This window comes from Staurois parvus, unplaced genomic scaffold (genome assembly GCF_062004578.1).
Source record: "Staurois parvus isolate SC_StPar_1 unplaced genomic scaffold, SC_StPar_1.0 ptg000065l, whole genome shotgun sequence".
NCBI lineage: Eukaryota > Metazoa > Chordata > Amphibia > Anura > Ranidae > Staurois > Staurois parvus.
The window spans coordinates 26,438-49,215 of NW_028317861.1; the positions used below are offsets into that span (position 1 = coordinate 26,438).

General features: G+C 42.0%; 2 protein-coding genes across 2 annotated transcripts; one reads left to right on the plus strand and one right to left on the minus strand.

Annotated features, from left to right (window-relative positions):
- The first annotated feature begins 2,419 nt into the window (after positions 1-2,419).
- Positions 2,420-16,538, plus strand: LOC149469646 (urokinase plasminogen activator surface receptor-like). The gene is made up of 5 exons (XM_089668849.1): positions 2,420-2,543; positions 7,297-7,413; positions 8,309-8,455; positions 11,543-11,683; positions 14,015-16,538. Exons 1-5 carry the CDS (start codon positions 2,492-2,494, stop codon positions 14,257-14,259), a joined length of 702 nt encoding a protein of 233 aa, XP_089524975.1. The 5' UTR covers positions 2,420-2,491; the 3' UTR covers positions 14,260-16,538.
- A 1,419-nt stretch (positions 16,539-17,957) lies between these two features.
- On the minus strand, positions 17,958-22,565 carry LOC149469647 (E3 ubiquitin/ISG15 ligase TRIM25-like). The gene has a single exon (XM_089668850.1). It carries the CDS (start codon positions 22,286-22,288, stop codon positions 20,732-20,734), a length of 1,557 nt encoding a protein of 518 aa, XP_089524976.1. The 5' UTR covers positions 22,289-22,565; the 3' UTR covers positions 17,958-20,731.
- Between the last annotated feature and the right edge of the window lie 213 nt (positions 22,566-22,778).

A 22,778-nucleotide genomic window follows, 5' to 3' on the forward strand; every position in this document is an offset into this window, starting at 1 on the left:
GACATTTTGGACAATTTCATGCTCCCAACTTTGTGGGAAGAGTTTGGGGATGGCCCCTTCCTGTTCCAACATGACTGCGCACCAGTGCACAAAGCAAGGTCCATAAAGACGTGGAGGAACTTGACTGGCCTGCACAGAGTCCTGACCTCAACCCCATAGAACACCTTTGGGATGAATTAGAATGGAGACTGCGAGCCAGGCCTCCTCCTCCGACATCAGTGCCTGACCTGACAAATGTGCTTCTGGAAGAATGGGCAAACCTTCCCATAGACACCCTCCTAAACCTTGTGGACGGCCTTCCCAGAAGAGTTGAAGCTGTTATAGCTGCAAAGGGGCGTGGCCAACCCAATATTGAACCCTATGGACTAAGACTGGGTGGCCATTAAAGGTCATGTGCGTGGAAAGGCAGGCGGCCAGGGGCGGACTTACCATTTGGAAACTCGAGGGCCCGGGGTCAGTAGGGGGCCCCATGAGATGCCTCTGGTACCTTTTTCATAGGCTTTTTTGAATTTGGGCAAGGACACAGGGGCCACATGATCCCCTATTGCCCGGGGGTCCCATGAGTTGTCAGTCCGCCCCTGCAGGCAGCCCAATACTTTTGGCAATATAGTGTATGTACAATGTAACATTATACAGGATACCCCATAGTCCATGATCTGATACTAATATGCATTCTGCATAGTGCTCACCTTGTCTGCACCATTGCCGGACCAGGACAGAACCGACACGTTTTGGAGAAGTCCTTTCTCGGGGATAAGTAGGGTATGCTGTAGTTCAAATCTTTTAGTTACATGTTTGTTTTACATGGACCTGTGGTGTTGACTACATTGTGCATACCATACTACTTTTTTTTTCAAAAGTTATACAAAAAGAAAGAGCAACCAGCCCTGGATTAAAAACAAAACAAAGTCAAGGTTGCTGTACTACAAGTCTCCAGCACCATGCATTATAATCACCTGGTGCTCCCCCAGAGTTCTAATGATCAAAGCTGCAAGGTCTGCATCCCTTTAGAAGTATTTAATCCATAGGGATAATCTCACCAAAACTGAAATTCCTGGTACAAAGGGTACCTAAAATGTTAGAATCATGAGCCAATCACATAAGCAAGGAATGACATTTCTGGGGGCGATTCATATACCAATGGTGTGCAGAACACCTCTAGGTTGCCATATTTCATTGAATTTAACCAGGGGTTTATTTTTTCAACTGGAAAGTAGGGGAATGAAGTTCCAGCACCTCCAGCGCTGAATGTAATAGCAAGGAGTGCTGGATTGTACTGGAAGGTCTAGTTTCTGGCTGCTGGGAGATCTAGTGTCACTGAAGGGGATCTATTTTTGCATGGGGGTCTGTTGTGGCTGGGGAGTTCTATTGTTGCTGGGGGATCTTATGTTTCTGGGGGTTCCGTTATTTCTGAAAGGGATCTACTGCCCTGAGTTTGCACGTTCTCCCTGTGCCTGTGTGGGTTTCCTCCGGGTACTCCGGTTTCCTCCCACACTCCAAAGACATGCTGGTAGGTGAATTGGCTCCTGTCTAAATTGGCCCTAGTATGTGTATGTATGAATGTGAGTTAGGGACCCTAGATTGTACACCCCTTGAGGGTTAGGGACTGATGTGAATATACAATATATAAATGTAAAGCGCTGCGCAAATTGACGGCGCTATAGAAGTACCTGAAATAAATAAATACCGTTGAGAAAGAGGTCTGTTAATGCTGGCTTCTGGGAGATGCTTTTGGGGATCTATTGCTGCTGCAGAGGATCTGTTGCTGAGGTAGTATTTTTGTTGCGGGGGTCCTTTGTTGCTGGGGTAGTCTATTGTTGTGGGGGATCTATTGCAGCTGGGGAGTCTATTGTTGTGAGGGATCTAATGTTGCTGGGGTGTATTGTTGCTGGGGGGGTCTATTGTTGCTGGCTGCAGGGAATCTTTTTTACTGCTTTTCTTGCTATCATTAACAAATTCCAAATTACTTTTGCACCACAAAATGATACCTAGTTCTGTATTCTCTAAAAGGGACACTACTGGGAGGTGGGTAAGGGGTGGAACCAAGGGATGATGCTCGGAGGTGGGTAGGGGGCGGAGACAAGGTGTGATTCAGAAAGGAGGAGTTCCTGCACCTAAAATTAGTTGCTGCAGACTGAAAAAAGGTAATTTTAGTAACATTAAATTCCAATGTACAGTGGCTTGTGTAGCAATTTTATATACACTATAATTTTTTTTTTTTGCTATTTTTTTTAATGAAAGTGGAGATACCCTGGCCACCAGTGAAATAGACAATATTATAGTAGCGAAGGCAACCCAGGAAAGAAGAAATAAATATGTATATAAGCCCTTTGTAACCGCAAAAAAAAATTGTATGGCAAAAAAAAGTTGACTCAATGACCGTTGGCTGGCTATTACAGCCCCTCCTATGGTTTGTGCGTTAGTTTGAGGACTTGGCTGGATATCCTGCATCAGCCTGACTCATTCAAGTATTCAGCACTTGTACCTCATCATGAGCTCGCTCCTGGGATTTCTATGTGTGCTCTCAGCTTTCACAGCAACTGGTGAGTCCATTCTTTTCAAATATATATGCTGCCTTGTACTGTATGTATCTTCAGCAGGCTTTCTCAACCTTTTTCAACACAAAGAAACCCTTGAAATAACTGTCCAGTCTCAGGGAAGCCCTGCTAATAATTACGACAACTCACGATACCCTAGTTTGATGGTCAGTGGGAGGAATGCTCCTTACACTTGTGGTCATTGGGAAGAATTACTCCCTTTATAGGTAGCTAAAAAGACGAATGGTGTCAGTGGGAACGTATCTGAGAGACAGAAATTGTCCATTGCTCAGGGAACCCCTAGAAACCTCTGGTGGAACCCTAGTTGAGAAATCCTGATCTACAGTAAGAGCGATCTATATATTATAAATGACTATTCAGGCGGCTGCCTTGTACTGTATGTATCTACAGCAGGCTTTCTCAACCTTTTTCAACACAATGAAACCCTTGAAATAACTGTCCAGTCTCAGGGAAGCCCTACTAATAATTACGACAACTCACGATACACTAGTTTGTTGGTCAGTGGGAGGAATGCTCCTTACATGTGTGGTCATTGGGAAGAATTACCCCCTTATAGGTAGCTAAAAAGACCAATGGTGTCAGTGGAAACTTATCTGAGAGACAGAAATTGTCCATTGCTCAGGGAACCCCTACTAATAATTACTACAACTCATGATACACTAGTTTGATGGTCATTGGGAAGAATGCTCCTTACATGTGTGGTCATTGGGAAGAATTACCCCCTTATAGGTAGCTAAAAGATCAATGGTGTCAGTGGGAACTTATCTGAGAGGCAGAAACTACCCATTGCTCAGGGAACCCCTAAAAAACCTCTGGTGGAACCCTAGTTGAGAAACCCTGATCTTCAGTAAGAGTGACCTATAATATAAATGACTAGCCAGGTGGCTGCCTTGTACTGTATGTATCTACAGCAGCCTTTCTCAACCTTTTTCAACACAAAGAAACCCTTGAAATAACTGTCCAGACTCTGGGAATCCCTACTAATAATTACTACAACTCACGATACACTAGTTTGATGGTCATTGGGAAGAATGCTGCTTACACGTGTGGTCATTGGGAAGAATTACCCCCTTATAGGTAGCTAAAAAGACCAATGGTGTCACTGGGAACTTATCTGAGAGACAGAAATTGTCCATTGCTCAGGGAACCCCTACTAATAATTACTACAACTCATTATACACTAGTTTGGTGGTCAGTGGGAGGAATGCCCCTTACACATGTGGTCATTGGGAAGAATTACCCCCTTATAAGTAGCTAAAAAGACCAATGGTGTCACTGGGAACTTATCTGAGAGACAGAAATTGTCCATTGCTCAGGGAACCCCTACTAATAATTACTACAACTCATTATACACTAGTTTGGTGGTCAGTGGGAGGAATGCCCCTTACACATGTGGTCATTGGGAAGAATTACCCCCTTATAAGTAGCTAAAAAGACCAATGGTGTCAGTGGGAACTTATCTGAGAGGCAGAAACTGTCCATTGCTCAGGGAACCCTTAGAAACCTTTGGTGGAATCCTAGTTGAGAAACCCTGATCTTCAGTAGGAGTGACCTATATGTTATAAATGACTAGTCAGGCGGCTGCCTTGTACTGTATGTATCTACAGCAGCCATTCTCAACCTTTTTCAACACAAAGAAACCCTTGAAATAACTGTCCAGTCTCTGGGAACCCGTACTAATAATTACTGCAACTCACGATACACTAGTTTGATGGTCAATGGGAGGAATGCTCCTTCCACGTGTGGTCATTGGGAAGAATTACCCCCTTATAGGTAGCTAAAAAGATCAATGGTGTCAGTTGGAACTTATCTGAGAGGGAGAAACTGTCCATTGCTCAAGGAACTCCTAAAAACCTCTGGTGGAATCCTAGTTGAGAAACCCTAATCTACAGTAGGAGCGATCTATATTTTATGAATGACTAGTCAGGCGGTTAGGAGGAAGACCTTCTCAACTGCTGTCGTAAAGTGTATAGGCTCGATTCGCTAATCTATAACACACATTATTTGTCGTAGCGATCATTATTTTCAGCAATGTTTTTGGCATCAGGTAAATCATACCACTTGAAGCTACTCATTGCGCAAGGATGCTGAAGCAAGAGATGTCACCATCAGACATGCAAACATAATTATTTAGCAGCAAACCCTGAGAATAAGAATTGTTCAACCACCGTTGTATTTGTAGGGGCTTTAATTGTTTGATAGTTTTGGGATTTGTGGGGAGCTGTTGAGTTGCTGCCAGTCTGGATGTTCCTTTGTTTCTGGGTGTGCCTAGGCTCAGGTTGTTTACTGCTTCTTGCAAACTGGTGTTGAGCATGTTCCGAGAGTCGGTGTCCAGTTGTGTATTTAGGTTTTGTGCTGCCCCAGGCAACACAAAAATCGGAAGCCCCCTCTCCTTGGCGCAGAGAGCCTGACACTGACCTACACCAGTGACCAACAACATCCCTGCCCCCCATACCCCACCCAAGAGAGCGTTCTACTAACTAGCGCTCTACTCCCCCCCCCAGCGAAAGAGAGAAAGACACTCACCTTCACAGCTCTGGACATCCAATCAGGCTCTGCATACACCATCAAGCAGCCCGCAGCCTCTCTCTCAGATCCCACCTGGTCCTCATGATGCATATGTCCCTTCTTCCCGGGGGTAGTGCTGCCCCCCTAAAAAATGCTGCACTAGGCAAATGCCTTGTTTGCATTGTGGTAAATACGCCCCTGTCGGTGTCAGAGGGTTAACGTTTAAGTTATGAATATTTAGCAGGCCAGGCAATCACAAAGGGTCTTGTTCTGGGGTAGTTGATACACAGTTGAGGAAGTGCTTAGCATGTTCTTGGTCCTATGGAGTTCTGTCTATAGGATTGGTGTGCCCTGGGCTTAGGCATAGGGGTTGTGTGATGTAGGAGTCTTCTCTCTGTGTGGAAGCACTTGCAGCTGTACTGAACGTGGAGTAAATTCGCAAGTAAGCTCTCCCCCTCCCATTCCTCCTTCACACACCTAATTTCACCATCCATCTCCCTCACCAGTGTTGCTCACCTAAGTGATGACTTGCGCTTCAGTTCTGTGAGTCATCAATTTCGAACATCATCATGCTGAGCAGTCTCTTTGTGCCCAAGAGGACCCCGCTGCTGAACAGTCATGTATGATGTTCTTCGACTGGAGGAGTGCCTTGTACAAATGTTCATCATGTTTGAAAGATTTTTTGAAACATTTAATGGTTAAGAGCAGAGGTCTCCAAACCTTCTAAGTAAGGGGCCAGTTTATTGCCCTTCAGGCTTTAGGGGGGCCAGACTGTGGCCTGTGGGAGTAGAAAATGCACCATCCTTGGTATCAGTGGGAGGAATAGTGTCCCATTGATGGGGTCAGTGTGAGGACTAGTGTCACATTAATAATGGCAGTGGAAGCAATATTGCCCCATCGATGGTGTCAATGGGGGGAATAGTGCCCCATTGATGGGGTCAGTGTGAGGAATAGTGCCCCATTGATAGTGTCAATGAGAAAGATAGTGCCCCATTGATGGTGTCAGTAGCAGGAATAGTGCCCCATCGATGGTGACAGTGGGAGGAATAGACCCCCGTTCATGGGGTCAGTGTGAGGAATAGTGCCCCATTGATGGTGTCAGTGAGAAAGATAGTGCCCCAGCGATGGTGACGTTTATGGGGTCAGTGGGAGGAATAATGTCCCATCAATGGTGAGAGTGGGAGGAACAGACCCCATTGATGGGTACAGTGGAAGGAATAGTGCCCCATCAATGCTATCGGTGGGAGGAATAGTGCCCCATCAATGGTATCAGTGGGAGGAATAGTGCCACATCATTGGTGTCAGGTGGAGTGAATAGTGCCCCAAAGACCAGATAAGAGCAAGCAAAGGGTCACAGTTTTGGAGACCGCTGATTAAAAGCATCCAATATGGCAAACGTACTACCGGTTGAACTTTAGTGCGGTCAGGAAATACTAGTCTTCATCAAGACTTAACACAGGTCCCTTGGTTTATTCTTTGGTGATTTATTAACATTGACTATTCAAGCCTTGAAGAAGGGGGATCTTTTTTGCCCCAAAATATGTTGGCTGTATTTAATACTTTTAACCATTAAATTTTTCAAAACGTCCTTCAAGTGAGATGAACCTTTGTACCAGGCACTGCTCCTTACAAACCCAAGAATTTACTGTCTGGTGAGTGCTTCCTTTGTTACTATCAGAGAGGCAGCAGCCTAGGACCAGAACAGGGTCCACCCATACTATCCTACAATCAGGGATCTGCTTTTTTGAAGGAAAGATCACTTTATCGGAATCAACTTTTATGTCTATCGGTCCAAATAGGGGCGGACTGACAACTCATGGGGCCCCCGGGCAATAGGGGATCATGGGGCCCCTGTGTCCTTGCCCAAACTCAAAAAAGCCTATGAAAAAGGTACCAGGGGCATCTCATGGGGCCCCCTACTGACCCCAGGCCCTCGGGCAGTGCCCGAGTTTCCAATTGGTCAGTCCACCCCTGGGTCCAATGCTATCACACACATCAGGCCAACAAAATGTGCCCATGTCACCCAGTAAACAATGTAGACACCCAAATGATGAACCCCCACTGCTCTGCAGTGAAGCATATAGAAGACTCAAGACCCCAATCTCATGTGACCACATAATTATTTATAATACAGCAGCTTTTTTAAGTAAAACAGCAGTCAGAATGGTTTGGGGGGTTCAGCTTAAACCCATTCCTCATGTAACATTTTTTGTTTTTTTATATTTTACAGGTTATTCCCTTTCATGTAAGCTATGCGTGGGTTCAGATTCTTCATCCTGCATTGGTACATTGGAGACATGCCCCCCTGACCATGCGTGTGGCGCTGTTCGCACAGTAACCAAAATCAGTAGGTTATATGGGATGCACCTGCTTAAATTGCTGTACAATTTCCAATAAATTAGGCTAAAATTATTAAAAGAAAGTTAAAATGAAAATCAAAGTGGTTGTAGACCTCAGACATGAAATGAGAAAAAAGCATCTCCCTCTATAGTGTGTACTTATCTCAGTCCAGAGCACTAAGGGTCATTTCTCTCTGCTGCCTCTTCTTCTACTATCTGAGCCACTTCTGACAAGTTTTCCTGACACCAAGAGAAAAAAGGTGATAGGGAGGGAGCTCCAGCACACAGCCTGTGATTAACAGCCTCAGCCCTGTTCCTGCGAGCTATGTGGAGGAGGGTGTGTCCCTCCCCTCCAATCAGCTCTCCACACTGCTGTGTAGTTTCAGGTCCCTGCCCTCTGCTTTCTGGAAGTTCAGACCAGATGTATAAATTCATCATTTTGGATGGCTGTAGAGAAGGGAGGACCACAGATAAACAGGTACAACCTAAGCAGAAGAATGTACTTCATCTCTGTGTATCACCTGAGGCCAGTCATTTCACTGGTTACATGTAGGGGTTTACAACCACTTTAAAGTAAAGGTCAAAGATTTGTTTTTTTTGTAACCCTAGTGGAGAAGAAAAGGGTTAGAACCCACCATCTCCTTTGCCCTGGTGGCCATTGTCACCTGAACCAAAAGGGGATAGGGAACTTTTATGGCTGTAAAATCTGAGTGGGAATTTTTGGAAGGCTGCACCAGTTTCATTGACATCTAAGAAGGGATTTTCCTCTTACTTCTTATTGTGTCTCCGGGAAAAGAAGTGAATGGAAGCTTCCTCCAAAATAAGCTTTGCCTTTTATATGTACTTTAAAGAAAAAAAAATAATGGACACGCTCCTTGAACTTTGCTCTCAATATTCTCGCAGATGAAAATGAAGTGGACTTATATTTCATCTCCTGCGTGCCTTTAAAGGAGTGTAACAGCCCTGGAAGTATCAGTGTCCCCAAAGGAAAGATACGGAGAGGAACCAGCTGTTGTCACACCAGCAACTGCATCCCTCCTGCACCCCGGTGTAAGTGGATCCAAAAACCGCCATTGTTTTACCATTATTAAGTATTTATGTGTGGATACGCTTCCCTAAAAAATGTAGCAAAATTCCAATTCTCTTCTGTTTGCAGAAAAGACATCAAAAGACCTCAGATATCTCTAGTATTTACCACAAGGCAAACAAGGCACTTGCCTAGGGCGACATTTTTCTGGGGGGGGCAGCAGCATTTTTCAGGGGGGCAGTGATGCCCCCTGAAAGAAGGGATGGAAGAAGGGACACATGCAGCATGGGGACCTGGTGGGATCTGTGAGAGACTGTGAGGCTGCTTGATGGTATATGCAGAGCCTGACTCTTGTCCCCGGATGTCCGGAGCTGTGAAGGTGAGTGTCTTCTCTCTCACTGGGGCAGGTGGGGGGGTTGCCAGTGTATGGGGGGGGGGGGTGGTAGTGGAAGGCTCTCTTGGGTGGGGGGGGGTTTGGGATGTTGTTGGTGGTCAATATCAGGCTCTCTTCATGGGGTAGGGGGGTGTTGATCAGTGTCAGGGTCTCACTGTGTGTGTGTGTGGGGCGATTTTTGTGTTGCCTAGGGCAGCACGAAACCTAAATACACCACTCTCTGGGGTGCAAGGGAAGCTGAGCTGTTCAGAGAACTAATTCATTGACTTTAATGATTCTGCGTTGAGGATGAATTGCTCCACAGTGCAGCATCTACACAGGTCACTGAGAGGTTGTTTTAAAGCTCATTTATTTCTTGTCTGTAGCTTGACCATAGGTTCATTTTAAAAGAGAAGTTCGGGAATTTAAAAAACAAACATTCATACTCACCTAGGTGGATGCAGCTTTGATCCGATGCTGTACCTGTTCGTTGCTGACTGTAAGACCAAGAACTGAGAGAACAAACACCTTTGATCACTCAGCTCTCAGTCTTCAGTCTGCAGAGAACCGGTGACTCTTAGTCACCTTCTCTGTGCTCTACCCTCCACTGGTCACTGGAGTGTCGGGCTGTGGGCAGGAGTGGCTGGCTTAGGCTCTCAGCGACTCACTGAGAGGCTGAGCCTGCTGCCAGTCCAAGCATTTGGGTGGATCTCAACTTTAAAGCTGGGATTCTTAATGAGCCTTGACTGGCAAGCACGCTGTTGGTTGAAAACGGGTCACAGGATGTGGAACAAAGTGCACTCCTGTGATCCTTAGAAGTATGGCCAAAATATCTTTGGCCATACTTCTCCTTTAACCCCTTTGTGCCAGCGCCTCCCGGCCCTTTAAGAGTTTCAGAAGCTGGGAGGCGGGCGGGGATTTAAGGTCATGTGACCACCGTGACTCGCTGTAAGGGCGGTCACATGATCGGAAAAGATCCAAAAAAGCTTCCGCAAGAGGAGATGGGGACCTTTTGCGTGAGACCCTGACATATGTGCTGGGAGCGCACAGGGCGTGCGCTCTCAGCACATATGTGTTTTCAAATGGTACGCAGATATGCAGCCGCTCGGCGTCAAGGCCCAGCTGCCGAGAGGTCACATATTTGCATATGGTTGACGTCAAGGGGTTAATTAACCTTCAGATGTTTTGTGTAATTCCACAGAAATATCACAGAAGTGAATAGAATGCCCTATGTGTCATCTATTAGTCACTGGTGACATAGTTTATACAGGGCTATGGAGTCCTCATGTGACAGCACTGATCGACATAGAGGGGTTAATTTACCAAAACTGGAGAGTGTAAAATCTGCTGCAGCTCTGCATAAAACCCAATCAGCTTCCAGGTTTTGTTGAACAAGCTGAAGTTAGAAGCTGATTGGCTGCCATGCAGAGCTGAACCAGACTTTGCACTCTCCAGTTTTAGTAAATCAACCCCATAGGCTCCGTGAACCAGTAATACCCATCAAGGGGTTCCAACCCCTTATCACTCTATATTGTTAGGGGGGAAAAAGTGTGTGTTTCAAATCCAAAAAATGACGTTCACTCTCAGCATATATATATTTTCAAATGGTACGCAAATATGCGGCCGCTCGACGTCAAGGCCCAGATGCCGAGAGGCCTCGTATTTGCGTGAGCTCGGCGTCTAGGGATTAAGTTCACCCTGAATATTATGAATACCTCATTGAACATATAGAGGTCAGAAACTGTCCCTAAATTTCTGAGTAGTTGACGCTTGAAAATAATCTAAATTTTGACCAACAATAAGCACTGCCCACAAACATCAAAACTGTGGTCAACCAACTCAACAGTGGTCCTATTTCCATAAAAGTGTCCAAGAACTAAAACCGTGCATGTATGTGTGCAACTATGCATTTTATGGAAACCAAATCTGGGTTAAACTATCTATATTATTTTTTTTGAGTCATTCCCTTGCTGGCTGGAAGAGCAATAGACCTCCCCATTGATGCCCTCCGACTAGCATTTTTGGCTAGCAAGGGAGCAATACCATAGAGGTAAGTGAATGGTACTTTTGGTGTGTCACCAGCAGGAGACTTGTCAATGTAACATCAGGTACACCACATTCTTCTTGCAGTCCAGTTTTAGGCGTATGCCCTTTGAGAGGGTGACCTGTAAGTACACAATGCAACAACCCACCAACAAAAGTAGGATAGCACTAGAAGGCACTTTGGCACCTTTTGCTATACATGTAAAAATAATACTGACAGTTACCAATATGGCCATCCCAGCAGTCCCCGAAAAAACAGGTAAGGCCTGGGAAGTCAGATTTTTTAATGCTGTCTTTGTCCCATTTGGAGATATCCAACCTCTCTTGTCCCAGGGACCATTGACTAATTGTGAGGAATCCAAAATTTTACCACTGTCACCAGAACAGGAACAGAGGGTGATCTTCCACCAGTTCTCATAAGAACTGCCCAAGAGCTGATCTCTCACTTTGGGTAAATGTCTTCTCACTTCCTGTTTGGTCACAAGGAAAAGGAAGTGTAGGAAATGTCCCAGACGGTAAAAAAAGGTAAGAATAAAATGCTGGATGAGGTTCTCACCATTCCCTATTCTATCTAAAAGTAAGAAACCGTTTGACTTGATTTGCAAAAATAATCATTAACACTCTATGTAGGTGCCTTTACTGTAAAATGATTGGGCGTATGCCAGTCTGAGGTTATTTCATGCTGTTTCCAAAGTACCGGCAGATGACAAAGAAGCCAATGGATTATTCTGTGGCACATGTGTGACAGAAACTTCAGCCCACTGCTCTGCAGAGGAGGTAATGGAATGTACCGGAAAAGAAGACATGTGCCTCTACCAAACTTCCGTCACCACAGGTAAAAAAAAAATTGTTATACAAAATAGATATATTGACTTTATCTTTGTGATCCAGATGAACATCAGATAACATTTATGTAGCAAAATGAAACCCAGGAACGTGCAGTATAATGTATGCACCACAGGAAACTTACTAGTCCCAATAGAGACACATAAGGTCCTAAAAAAAAACCCATAATAGGAGTAATAGCATACAAATCTGAACTTTTTGGTAATATGGGAATAATATTTTGTGGTGAGGCAGCAGTAAAGACGAAGAAGGCCAGGATGCAGAAACTAATGCATTGAAAAACTTGCGAAACAGTGAAACCAACCCGGCGGGGAGAACACCCATTCACAGTCAGTGCATAGAGAGTAGCGGTAGTAGGTCTGAGCTGAAGGCAGCGCCTGGCGAGGGAGGTGGATTGCGGCTGGTCCTACCCAAGCGGGAGCTTGAGGAAGTGTAGACATAGGCTCTATGCTTTCCCTACTCCTCTGGAACCTCTCATTATCTCTAGTGATTCTCCTGAAAGATGGGGTACCTCTGCCTACACTAGCCACTTTACAAGAGCATGCCAAAACCTGGAGGCAGGCACATAAAAAAGTCTCTGCTTGACCCAAGAGCCTTCAGCTTTTTGAGAATCATGTTGAGAAATGAACCTTCACCATAAATATTCCGCCACCTTTTTTCTTTGCTAGTACAAGTGATGGTTTAAAACCAGTCAAGGTTATGATAAATGCACATAGTAGGAATATGTATCATACATATTGTATGGTGCAGCCAAATCAATCTTGTTTTAATGGTTTCTTCTGGCAACTTTCCGCAAATTTCCGCAACACTCCTGGAGTTTTTGATTTTTTTTTTCTTCATTATGGTCCCTATAAGACTTTTGGGCCTAGGAATTGTAGTCATCACCCATTCAGTATATTTATGATCTCACGCCATCCATGTAGAGCCTGAAGAAACAAAGCTTTTTGAGAAACATGTTGAGAAATTAGCCTTCACCATAAGTATTTGGGCACCTTCTTACTATACTTTTGCAAGTGATGGTTTATGACCAGTCAAGGTCATGGTGAATGCAGATGCTGGGCATCTAAAATATATTGTATGGTGCAGACAACTCTATTTTTAATTATCGCTTTCTTCAGTCAGCGTAGAATTTCCACAACACTCCTAGAGTTTTTGATTCTTTTCTCTTTATGGTCCCTGTAAGACGTGGGAATTTTAGTGTGCTTTGGTGATTACCCATCTGATATATTTCTGATCTCACTTCATCCATGTTCCTCTTGAAGAAGCAAAGCTTTCTGAGAAACATGTTGAGAAATTAGCCTCCACCATAAGTATTTGGACACCTTCTTACTATACTTTTGCAAGTGATGGTTTATGGCCAGTCAAGGTCATGGTGAATGCAGATGGTTAGAGTCTAAAACATATTGTATGGTGCAGGCAACTCTATTTTTATTGAATGCTTTCTTCAGTCAGCTTAGAATTTCCACAACACTCCTAGACAGGGGCGGATTGACCATTTGGAAACTCGGGCACTGCCCGAGAGCCCGAGGTCAGTAGGGGGCCCAATGAGATGCCCCTGGTACCTTTTTCATAGGCTTTTTTTGAGTTTTGGCAAGGACACAGGGGCCCCATGATCCCCTATTGCCCGGGAGCCCCATGAGTTGTCACTCCACCCCTGGTCCTAGAGTTTTTGATTCTTTTCTCTTCATGGTCCCTGTAAGACATGGGAATTTTAGTGTGCTTCGGTGATTACCCATCCGATATATCTACAATCTCATTTCATCCATGTTCCTCTTGAAGAAGCAAAGCTTTCTGAGAAACATATTGAGAAATTAGCCTTCACCAGGTGGTGGCTTACGACTGGCCAGGGTCATGGGGAATGTCCATGGTTGCAGTATAACAGTTATTGTATGGTGCAGACAACTCAGTCTATATTTAAAGGTTCCTTCAGTCAACTCAGAATTTCTACACCACTCTTTGAGTATAGTATGGTGCCTGCAGTCTTTTATATATATAGTTTAAAAAAAGTATTATTTACAGTTTTATTTGAAAAAAATACTTTATTAATATGTTATCAAATATACTATGATACCATTTATAATCCCATTTTCTAAAAGGTTTCCAAAAGTATATTGTAGGAATGTTGGTATACATTGCTATATAAAAAACTAAATAAAATCAAAGATGTCCTGGAAATTACATTGTGCATAGGGTGCAATGCATCTTTCACTTGGTTTCAGTGCCAACTTAGCAACCAAAATCTACAACAGGGCTGTGATTCGACTACAATCAATATGTCTCAGCTGTACAAACTAACCAGAGATTATCCCTCCCCCTACAGGTTTCATCAACACCCAGGAAGCTCTTCGAGGGTGCTCCACCAAATCCTATTGCGATCATGCTAAGCAGTCTGTGAAATCTTCCCAAATAAATATTGAACTGACCTATAGTTGTACACCTGGGGGAAATCATACAGTCATCGCTCCAACTGACCAAGACAATCCCGGCAACTCCCACAATGGTCATTCTCCTTCAGTAACTCTTATCAGTATACTGTTGTTATTTCTTCTTTGCAGTAAATGGTAGGAAGTCCAATTGTGTGGTCTGGGTGGATTCTTTCTAAACATTAAAAGGAATTTCTTAGAAAAATATTTACATATTTAGTTCTCGGTGGGAAAGATTAAATTGATGAGTGGAGGAGGCTTCAGATCTTTCTTTGTTAAACAGACCCTTTGGGGTCTGTAAAGATTTAAAACCATCAGGTCTCTGCAACTGAAGAGGAATTATACTCATCTCTTTTGTTTCCTAACTTCTTTCCAGTATTGTAGGCTCCATAAACCTCTTCTGGGAGTTTCAGATGCCAGTGTCTCCCCTCCCACCCCGGAGTTGTGTGACAAGTGAGGAAGTCAATGCCTCCCACCATAACTGATTCTCACCTCCTAAATCAGTTTAAAAAGTAAATAATACAATAAAACAGTATGCACTTACATTTCAAGGGCTCAATACAAAAATATTGTGTATTATTATGGATGTGAAACTCTTCAAATGTTTATTCTAATAAATAAATATATTCAGGTGTGTGTGTATATGTGTATATATATATATATATATATATATATATATATTATTCAAGAGAAAATGGGCCCAGGCCCTCAGCAGAGTATAAGGTACATATCATCCAAAAGATAAAGTGGTGTTTTATTTCGAAGAGGACGATCTTGTGCCTCATTGAAACATCACATTAAAACTTCTGCATCACTGTGTGTTCACTTTTCAAGTCTGCTATAGTATAAGTATACTTATTATCTATCTATCTATCTATCTATCTATCTATCTATCTATCTATCTATCTCATATCTATCTATCTATCTATCTATCTATTTACAGTGTGTGTGTTTTTTGTTTTTTTTATGAAAATTTTAGAATTTTTTGTTATTTTTCTGATAATGTTGACAGCATTGGTGCATTTATTAGAATATAACTTACAACATGTGATGTTTACAAATGAAAAATAATAAAGTATCACACCTGTGACTATATATATATATATATATATATATATATAAAATATATATATTTTTTTTAATATTATTATTATTAAAAACATTTTAATGAAAATTTTAGAATTTTTCAGTTATTTTTCTGAAAATGTTGACAACATTGGCGCATATTATAAGAATAGAACTTGCATCACATGATGTTTACAAATTAAAAATAATAAAGTATCACACCTATGACTACCTTGCAGGGGCGGACTGACAACTCATGGGGCCCCCGGGCAATAGGGGATCATGGAGCCCCTGTTGCCCTTCCCACACTCAAAAAAGCCTATGAAAAAGGTACCAGGGGCATCTCATGGGGCCCCCTACTGACCCTGGGCCCTCTGGTAGAGCCCGAGTTTCCAAATGGTCAGTCCACCCCTAGTCTAGTCTAGTGTTGTATAAATGATTCTTAAAAAGCTCTATTGTCTTGGCCATGAATACCATGTGGTGACTCAAGGTCCTCCAGTATATCTAGACTAGTCCTTTGTGTATGGTCCTTGAAGGCTGTTTTGTCTCACCATACTTGCCTTGGTTTCCAAAGTTTCCAAATGGTCAGTCCGCCCCTGCTACCGTGTATGTGTGTGTGTGTGTATGTGTATATATATATATATATATATATATATAATTTTTTTTTTTAAATGTATGAATTTTTCAGTTATTTTTCTGATAATGTTGAAAACATTGGTGCATTTATTAGAATAGAACTTACATCACATGATGTTTACACATTAAAAATAATACAGTTTTACATCTATGACTATATATATATATATATATATATATATATATATGTATATATAAAACTTTTTTTTATTTTTTTATATATAAGAATAAATAGTTCTGAATACTGCAGAAATAGCTTCCCCTGTTCCCCATCATTCACTGGCTGTTGTCACAACAGATTCCAGCCACTTGACCTCCTCTCCTATATTGTGTTCAGTATATTACTGCACACCAAGACAACAAGCAAAAATAAACAGGAAAGCCACACTTTGTACACTTTAAGCAAGTCAGTGTGTTTTAGAAGCACACATCTGACATGCAACTTTAGCAAAAAAAAAAAACAAACAATCAGCTATATGTACAGCGTTAGCCTTAAGCAGTCTGTAATGAATCCTATGTATTGTTACTCTGTAAAGTATTTTTTTATAAATGTTTAATAAATGTTTTAAAAACCAGATAAAAAATAAAAAAATTAATCATGTGTAGACATTTGCAAGTTAACATTGATGTAAACCCAAAATAAAGGCCATTTAGTTTGCTCGTTGTGCTTTGCATCATAAACAGTTGTGATTTTACAAAATAAAATGCTTGTTTTTGCCACCTTTTTTTTTATCCTTTGTTACATCTCAGCTCTGCTAATCTCCTGTAACCTCTTTACATTGTGGGATCTAAGGCACTTCTGCCTCCGGCTGCTAGTTTTTAGGAGATTTGGAGTGAAATTTGGTGTTGTCACTACTGTGCTGCTCACTGTTCTCCATGCTGGAGGGTCTGACATGAGGAAGCAAAGCTCTGCCTCTACCAAGATGTCTGCCTTCATGCAGCGACACAGTGCAGGGCATGTATGAAAGGCCAGGAATGGGGAAAGAATAAGCTGAAATGAGAACACAGACAATACTGGTGAGTAGTTTTTTGTTTTCCCACATTTTCCCGCATTTTTCCGTGTTTGTGTTTTTTAGCGTTTTTTTTTTTTAATTTTTTGGTAAAAAATTGTCCAAAAAAACGCATTTTCAGCGTTTTAAAGCGTTAAAGTGTTTTTACGGCTAAAACACTCCTCTAGAAACCCACGAGTCCTGGATTTTTTACCAGCCAAAAAATGCTGATTCCAGTCTATGTGTGCATGGACACAAAAAATTACATGCTGGGGGGGTTTACTAGCTGTAAAAAAAAAAGTCAAAAGCCAAAAACAGCCGCTGTAAAAATGTCCCGTGTGCATGAGGACTAATAAATGTGAAGATGCAAGAAGACTCCTATCTCCATAGGAGAAATCAGTTTGTACTACAAGACATCTCCCTTATTGTATGAGCAAAGGGTGACGTGTGCAGGTAATATAAATAATGATGACACAAACAAAATACAAAGTAAAAAGTACTGGGCTGTGAAGACCCTCCCTGTGAAAAAAAAAGTACCAATACTGAACTGGTGCTACAATGCACCTCCCCCTTCAATGGTGACAATATCATACACTCAAAATGTACATATAACAATATGATACTGAATACTTGATTCCCATATATCGAATGGTAAATATCAGCAATCAGTTGAAATTTAATGGCACACGGGGACATTTTTTTCCCTACTAATAAAAAAAAGAAATTGGGTTTCCAGTGTTTCTAGCTCTCTATGGAGTGCAACATCTTTCCAGCTATTCCTCTGTCACAGGAGACATTCGGTCTGAAGTTGGAGGGAATGTTGGAGGGAATGTGGGAGTGTAGATAGCTATGTGATACTGATATCTTTTGCATTTGACCGGCTTCTAAATAAAGATCAGGGAAGGGCAGGAATGCCATGCAGGGCAGATTGCTGTTCAGCTAAAAATCAGTTGCTTTTACCTCTCATGATAAAAAATATCCTGTAAAAATATCCTGTTTTTTCTTGCCCTCCTCCCCATAGCTATTATTTCCTTGCTGGTTTTTTTTTCTATTTTTCGAACCATTAATGTTTAAACAAGTCTTTTTGTTGTTCTAATCGTTTTTATCATTTGTTTTTTTATTTTATTATTTCACATTAAAGAAAGCGGAGCACTGAAAAAAAAGCCTTTATTTCACTTGAGAATAACTTTGCAAAGCTTTGTACCAGAATCACAATTTCAGTGTAATTTTACAATAGGCTACAGTATAACAAAATGTATATTTTTTTTATCTACAGTAACCATCATTTTTTTTAATAGCTGCAATCAAAGTAGAATAAAAATGAATTTATAGTTTTGTTACAATGGATTGAAAAAAAAATAGAATAATTGTGCAGAACAATACACACCAAAAAAAAGCCTAGTTTGTTCTAAAAATTATATATATATAATTTTTATTTTTTTATTATTATTATTATTTTTTTTTTTTTTTTTTTAATGCAAAACCTTTATCCTAAGTGGAAAATAAAGCTGTTTGCTGTAAATGATTATAAAATGTGAGCTAGAGTTTGGCTTCACATTGTTAGTGTATGGAAAACTGCTAGTAAGTTTAAATTTAGCATCATCCAAAATTCAACATCAGTATTTCTTACTATACTATACTATACTAATATAACAATTCACTGAACCAAAATTTTTTTTCACCCACAATATAAAGTAAAAAATCCTGTTATTTGCATTTGAATCACTCTATAACATTCTTTATATATCGTGCATTACAGAAAATAATTTCTTTCACATCCAAATTCTGGGGCATTTTGTTGCGTTGGAAGCCCATTGATTACGTAGGACACAACACTTGTTAATGCACTTTCATTAGTGCACCGCACAAATGTAAAAGGACCCTACGGCATTTATTTTATTTTCCTTTTATGTGTCTGTGTTTGTTATTATTGTACCTACACATAAGGAAATATCAAAAATAAGTTGTAAGTATATAGATTTAAAGTGTTTGTATATCACAATGTTTTTGTTGCCTGCCCCCCCTCCCCCCCGGGAAAACTCTATTTGTCCCGGTGACCATCGTCACTGAAACAGAAACTGATGGGAAATTCAAAATTATGAGCTATCGCCAGAGTTGAGGTTTTCAAATGGGGACATCAATTCTGGTGACAACAGTCTAAGATGGAATTTCACTTTACTTTGCAGAGGTTTCCTCTCACTTCCTGCTGAGTCTCCGAGACAGGAAATGAAGGGAACTCCCCCCTCAATGGGACACAGCAAAAAATAAACCCACAGGGGTTTAAACCCTCCTCTACCTAGAGTGCAGGAACAGCCTCACTGCAAGGGATAATTTTCAGTTTTCTCAGGAATGGCCGAATGACGGCTACAGTGTGGTTGTCCATTCCTGGGAGGGCATCATATGGCGTCCTCCCAGAAAGTGCCCTCCCCCGTGTGCCCCTGGCGGCGTGCACCCGGTGATCTCCAAGGACACAGCTGATCACATGATGTGGGAAAAGGCCAATCACAGCGGCCTTTTACAACGTTATCAGCTGTGTCCAATGACACGCTGATCACCGAGTAAATACAGTTGCCGGTTATCAGCTGCGCTTTCCTCACACTGTCACAGCATGAGGAAATTACTGCCAATAACCAGCAATTGTCAGAGAACAGATCGCCACTGATCATCAGGGCACTGATGATAAGTGCCCAACAGTGCCACCAACCGGTGTCCAGCAGTGCCACCCACCAGTGCCCAGCAGTGCCACCCACCAATGTCCAGCAATGCCACTGACCTGTGCCCAGCAGTGCCCCCCGTCAGTGCTGCCCAGCAGTGCCACCCAGCAGTGCTACCCAGCATTGCTGCCCATCAGTGCCCAGCAGTGCCACCAGTAAGTGCCACCAGTCAGTGCCGTCAGTCAATGGAGCCCATCAGTGGTGCCCATCAGTGCCCATCATTGCTGCCTATCCGTGGCACCTCATCAGTGCCCATCAGTGCTGCCTATCAGTGCCCATCAGTGCTGCCTATCAGTGCAGCCTCATCAACACACATCAGTGAAGGAGAAAAATTACCTGTTTGCAAAATTTTATAACAGAAACAAAGAAAAACTTTTTTTTTCAAATTTTTTGCTCTTTTCTTGTTTGTAGTGCAAAAAATAAAATACCCAACGGAGATTAAATACCACCAAAAGAAAGCTCTATTTGTGTGAAAAGAAATGATAAAAATGTCATATGGGCACAATGTTGCATGATTGCACAATTGTCATTCAAAGTGCGACAGGACTGAAAGCTGGACATTGGCCTGGGCAGGAAGGGGGTAAAAGTGCCCGGTAGGCGAGGGGTTAAAGCAGATGTATACCCAATCTCATCTTAGCTTATGTCAGTCCACTTCATTTGGTTGTTGGATTGGAAGGGACAGAAGGCTAAAATAAGCAGCTGGATGAGACAATTAAGGTTTTTGTGCAGATAAAACTTTTTTTTTTTAGTTTTAGATCAAGTGTGTATTCCATTGGGGAGATTATTTTCATTTCCTGTCCTGGAAACCCAATAGAAAGAGAGAGGACATTTCTAAAAAAACAAGAACAAAGGGGGGTCTAATCCTTTCCTACTCTAAACTTAAAAAAAAAAATACAGTATAAGGGAACCTGTTGCTTTACCCAGCACTGGCAGTAGGGATAAGCTTGGGTTCGGTTGAACCTGGATTAAAAGTTGTCAGTGCCGACCTGATATGGTCATATTAGGTAGTTGATGTCATGCACACCCAAGCTTCTTTGTGTACGTGAAGCTGCGGGGTTCAAAATGTCCTATCCACAACTGGTTGGGCCAGCACTGACAATTTTCTTCAAAGTTCAGCCCGAACCCAAACTCATCCCTAATTGGCAGTCGTCTTACATTTGCCCCATTGAAATATCAATAGACCTGAACTTTGGAAATTATTCATTAGCTTTCAGTTTGCCACATTCATAATTCTCACAAAACTGTTACATATTGCAAATGCAGCATGAAGGGGTTCAGTAAAAGTGGTGCGAAAGGTGTATATGTGTCTGGCCGGATCACTCAGTTCATAAAATGAGAGCCGGCCATCCTCATAATCAAGATATACCCCAAAACTGAGGATGGAAAATGTTTGCATTACACCGATCTCATTCTCATTATGCACAACAGAATACTTGTCATTACACCTTCGCAGACACCAAGACTTCTTATTATTTCCAATAAAACACCTATCTTTGGTGTCTATACTTGCATAAGCGACCCCAATCCTCCATCTACCTGTTTTACTTGTCTCCACTTCCCAGTAATGTTGTCCTGATGAAAAACTAGTTTTACTTAAAACCTGATTAATAATAAATCTCCTTGGAGTTGTTGGGTAAGTATATTTTTCTGCGTAAGATGCTGTTTTTAAGTCTTCAGAAACAGTCACGGTATTTCCAGCTGTATCAACGTCTAGAACAACGTCTGAATTAGTCTGCAATGTATCCAACCTCACTTGATTTACAATATCAAACAAACCCTTCACCAATGTTTTTAAAGTTGGTCCTTCATGGAGATCTTTTACATTGTTTCCCTCTCTTGTTGATCCTTTCAAGTCTTCATGACCCTCTTGATTTATCCCATTGTCTTCTAAAACATTTTGTAAATCCATTTTGTTGTACAGTTTCTCAGCCATTATTATCTTATTGGACAATTCATCTATTTCTGCTTCCAGATGCTGGATATGGTCAGTTACGGAGTTTGAAGCTTCCTCTTCTTGCCTGTGGCCCTCAGTAAGGATCCGCTTCTCAAGAGCATCCAACTTTTTATGGATATCCCTGAACAGGTTTGTGACTGTCTTGTTAAAAGTAGCTGCTTTCCTCTTCACTTTGTCCTTGTGACCCAGAAGAGTCTGGATCCTTCTTCTGGCCTCCACTTTCTGTGAAGACAACTCCCCAAGAACATTCCTCAACTTGTCTCTCTTCTTCTCAAAAGCATCTTCAATCAGCTCAACCTGATGCCCCTTATGTAGTCCATCCACTCTACAGGACACACAGATACAGACAGAGTCCTCATAGCAATAATACTCCAAGATCTTCTTGTGTTGGGAGCATTTTCTCTTCTCTAAATAAGTAGTGGGTTCAATTAACACATGTTCCGATGATTTATTGTGCACTTTGACGTGACCCTCACACAGAGAAGCCTCACAATGGACACAGGCCTTGACAGCGCATACTGAAGAATTAATGCAGTAAGTACACAAGATTCCACCAGGTTCCTCCTCAGGATGAGTGGACTGGAAACGCTCTGCAATCTTCCTTAAAACAATATTTCTCTGTAGTGCAGGTCGCTCCTCAAACTGCATTCTGCATTCAGGACAGGAATAACCTCCAGGTCCTTCTTGTGCTGTCAGTACTGTTCCTATACAGGTGGAACAGAAGTTGTGTCCACATCTCAGCATGACAGGGTCTTCGTACACATTCAAGCAGATAGAGCAGTTCAGCTCCTCTCTCAGGTCAGCAACCGCCATTGTTGAAGGGAAGGAAGTAGAAATGAATGTAAATCAGAGGCTGTATTCAACCAAGAGTTGAGTAAACACAGAAGTTTCGATTCCTGGCTTAACTCCACCTCCCTGCTTTCTGAGATGACAAGGTGTGAAACCTTTAGCACACAGTATATAGGCAGGTGAAACACCAACTGCCACTCCCCCAGAGACACAGAGCCAGAAGAAAGAATGTACAAAAAATAATCAGTTAAACATACATATAACTTCCCATAAAAACAATATCCATCCGTGTAGGGGTTGTGTAAGAGGTGTAGGACAATCTAACAGATTTGATAGCTACATAGGGGTGTATTTATAAAAAAATTGCAGAGCTATTCAAGGAAGGCCCGGAGTAAGAAGAAAAGAAGACCTGAACGAAGGGCCGGCATGACAAGGGTTAAAGTGGGTTGGGATGGGCAGAGTCCCATTAGCATAAGGGGGAGTTAAAATAGTTAAGGAAGGAGTGGGGGGAGCC

Bases quoted from the DNA above. Each gene is read 5' to 3' on its own strand.
- LOC149469646 (XM_089668849.1), top strand. From the start codon at position 2,492: ATGAGCTCGCTCCTGGGATTTCTATGTGTGCTCTCAGCTTTCACAGCA. The intron at 2,544-7,296 runs GTGAGTCCATTC...TATATTTTACAG, and splicing joins CTCAGCTTTCACAGCAACTG to GTTATTCCCTTTCATGTAAG. The intron at 7,414-8,308 runs GTAGGTTATATG...ATATTCTCGCAG, and splicing joins TCGCACAGTAACCAAAATCA to ATGAAAATGAAGTGGACTTA.
- LOC149469647 (XM_089668850.1), bottom strand. From the start codon at position 22,288: ATGGCGGTTGCTGACCTGAGAGAGGAGCTGAACTGCTCTATCTGCTTG.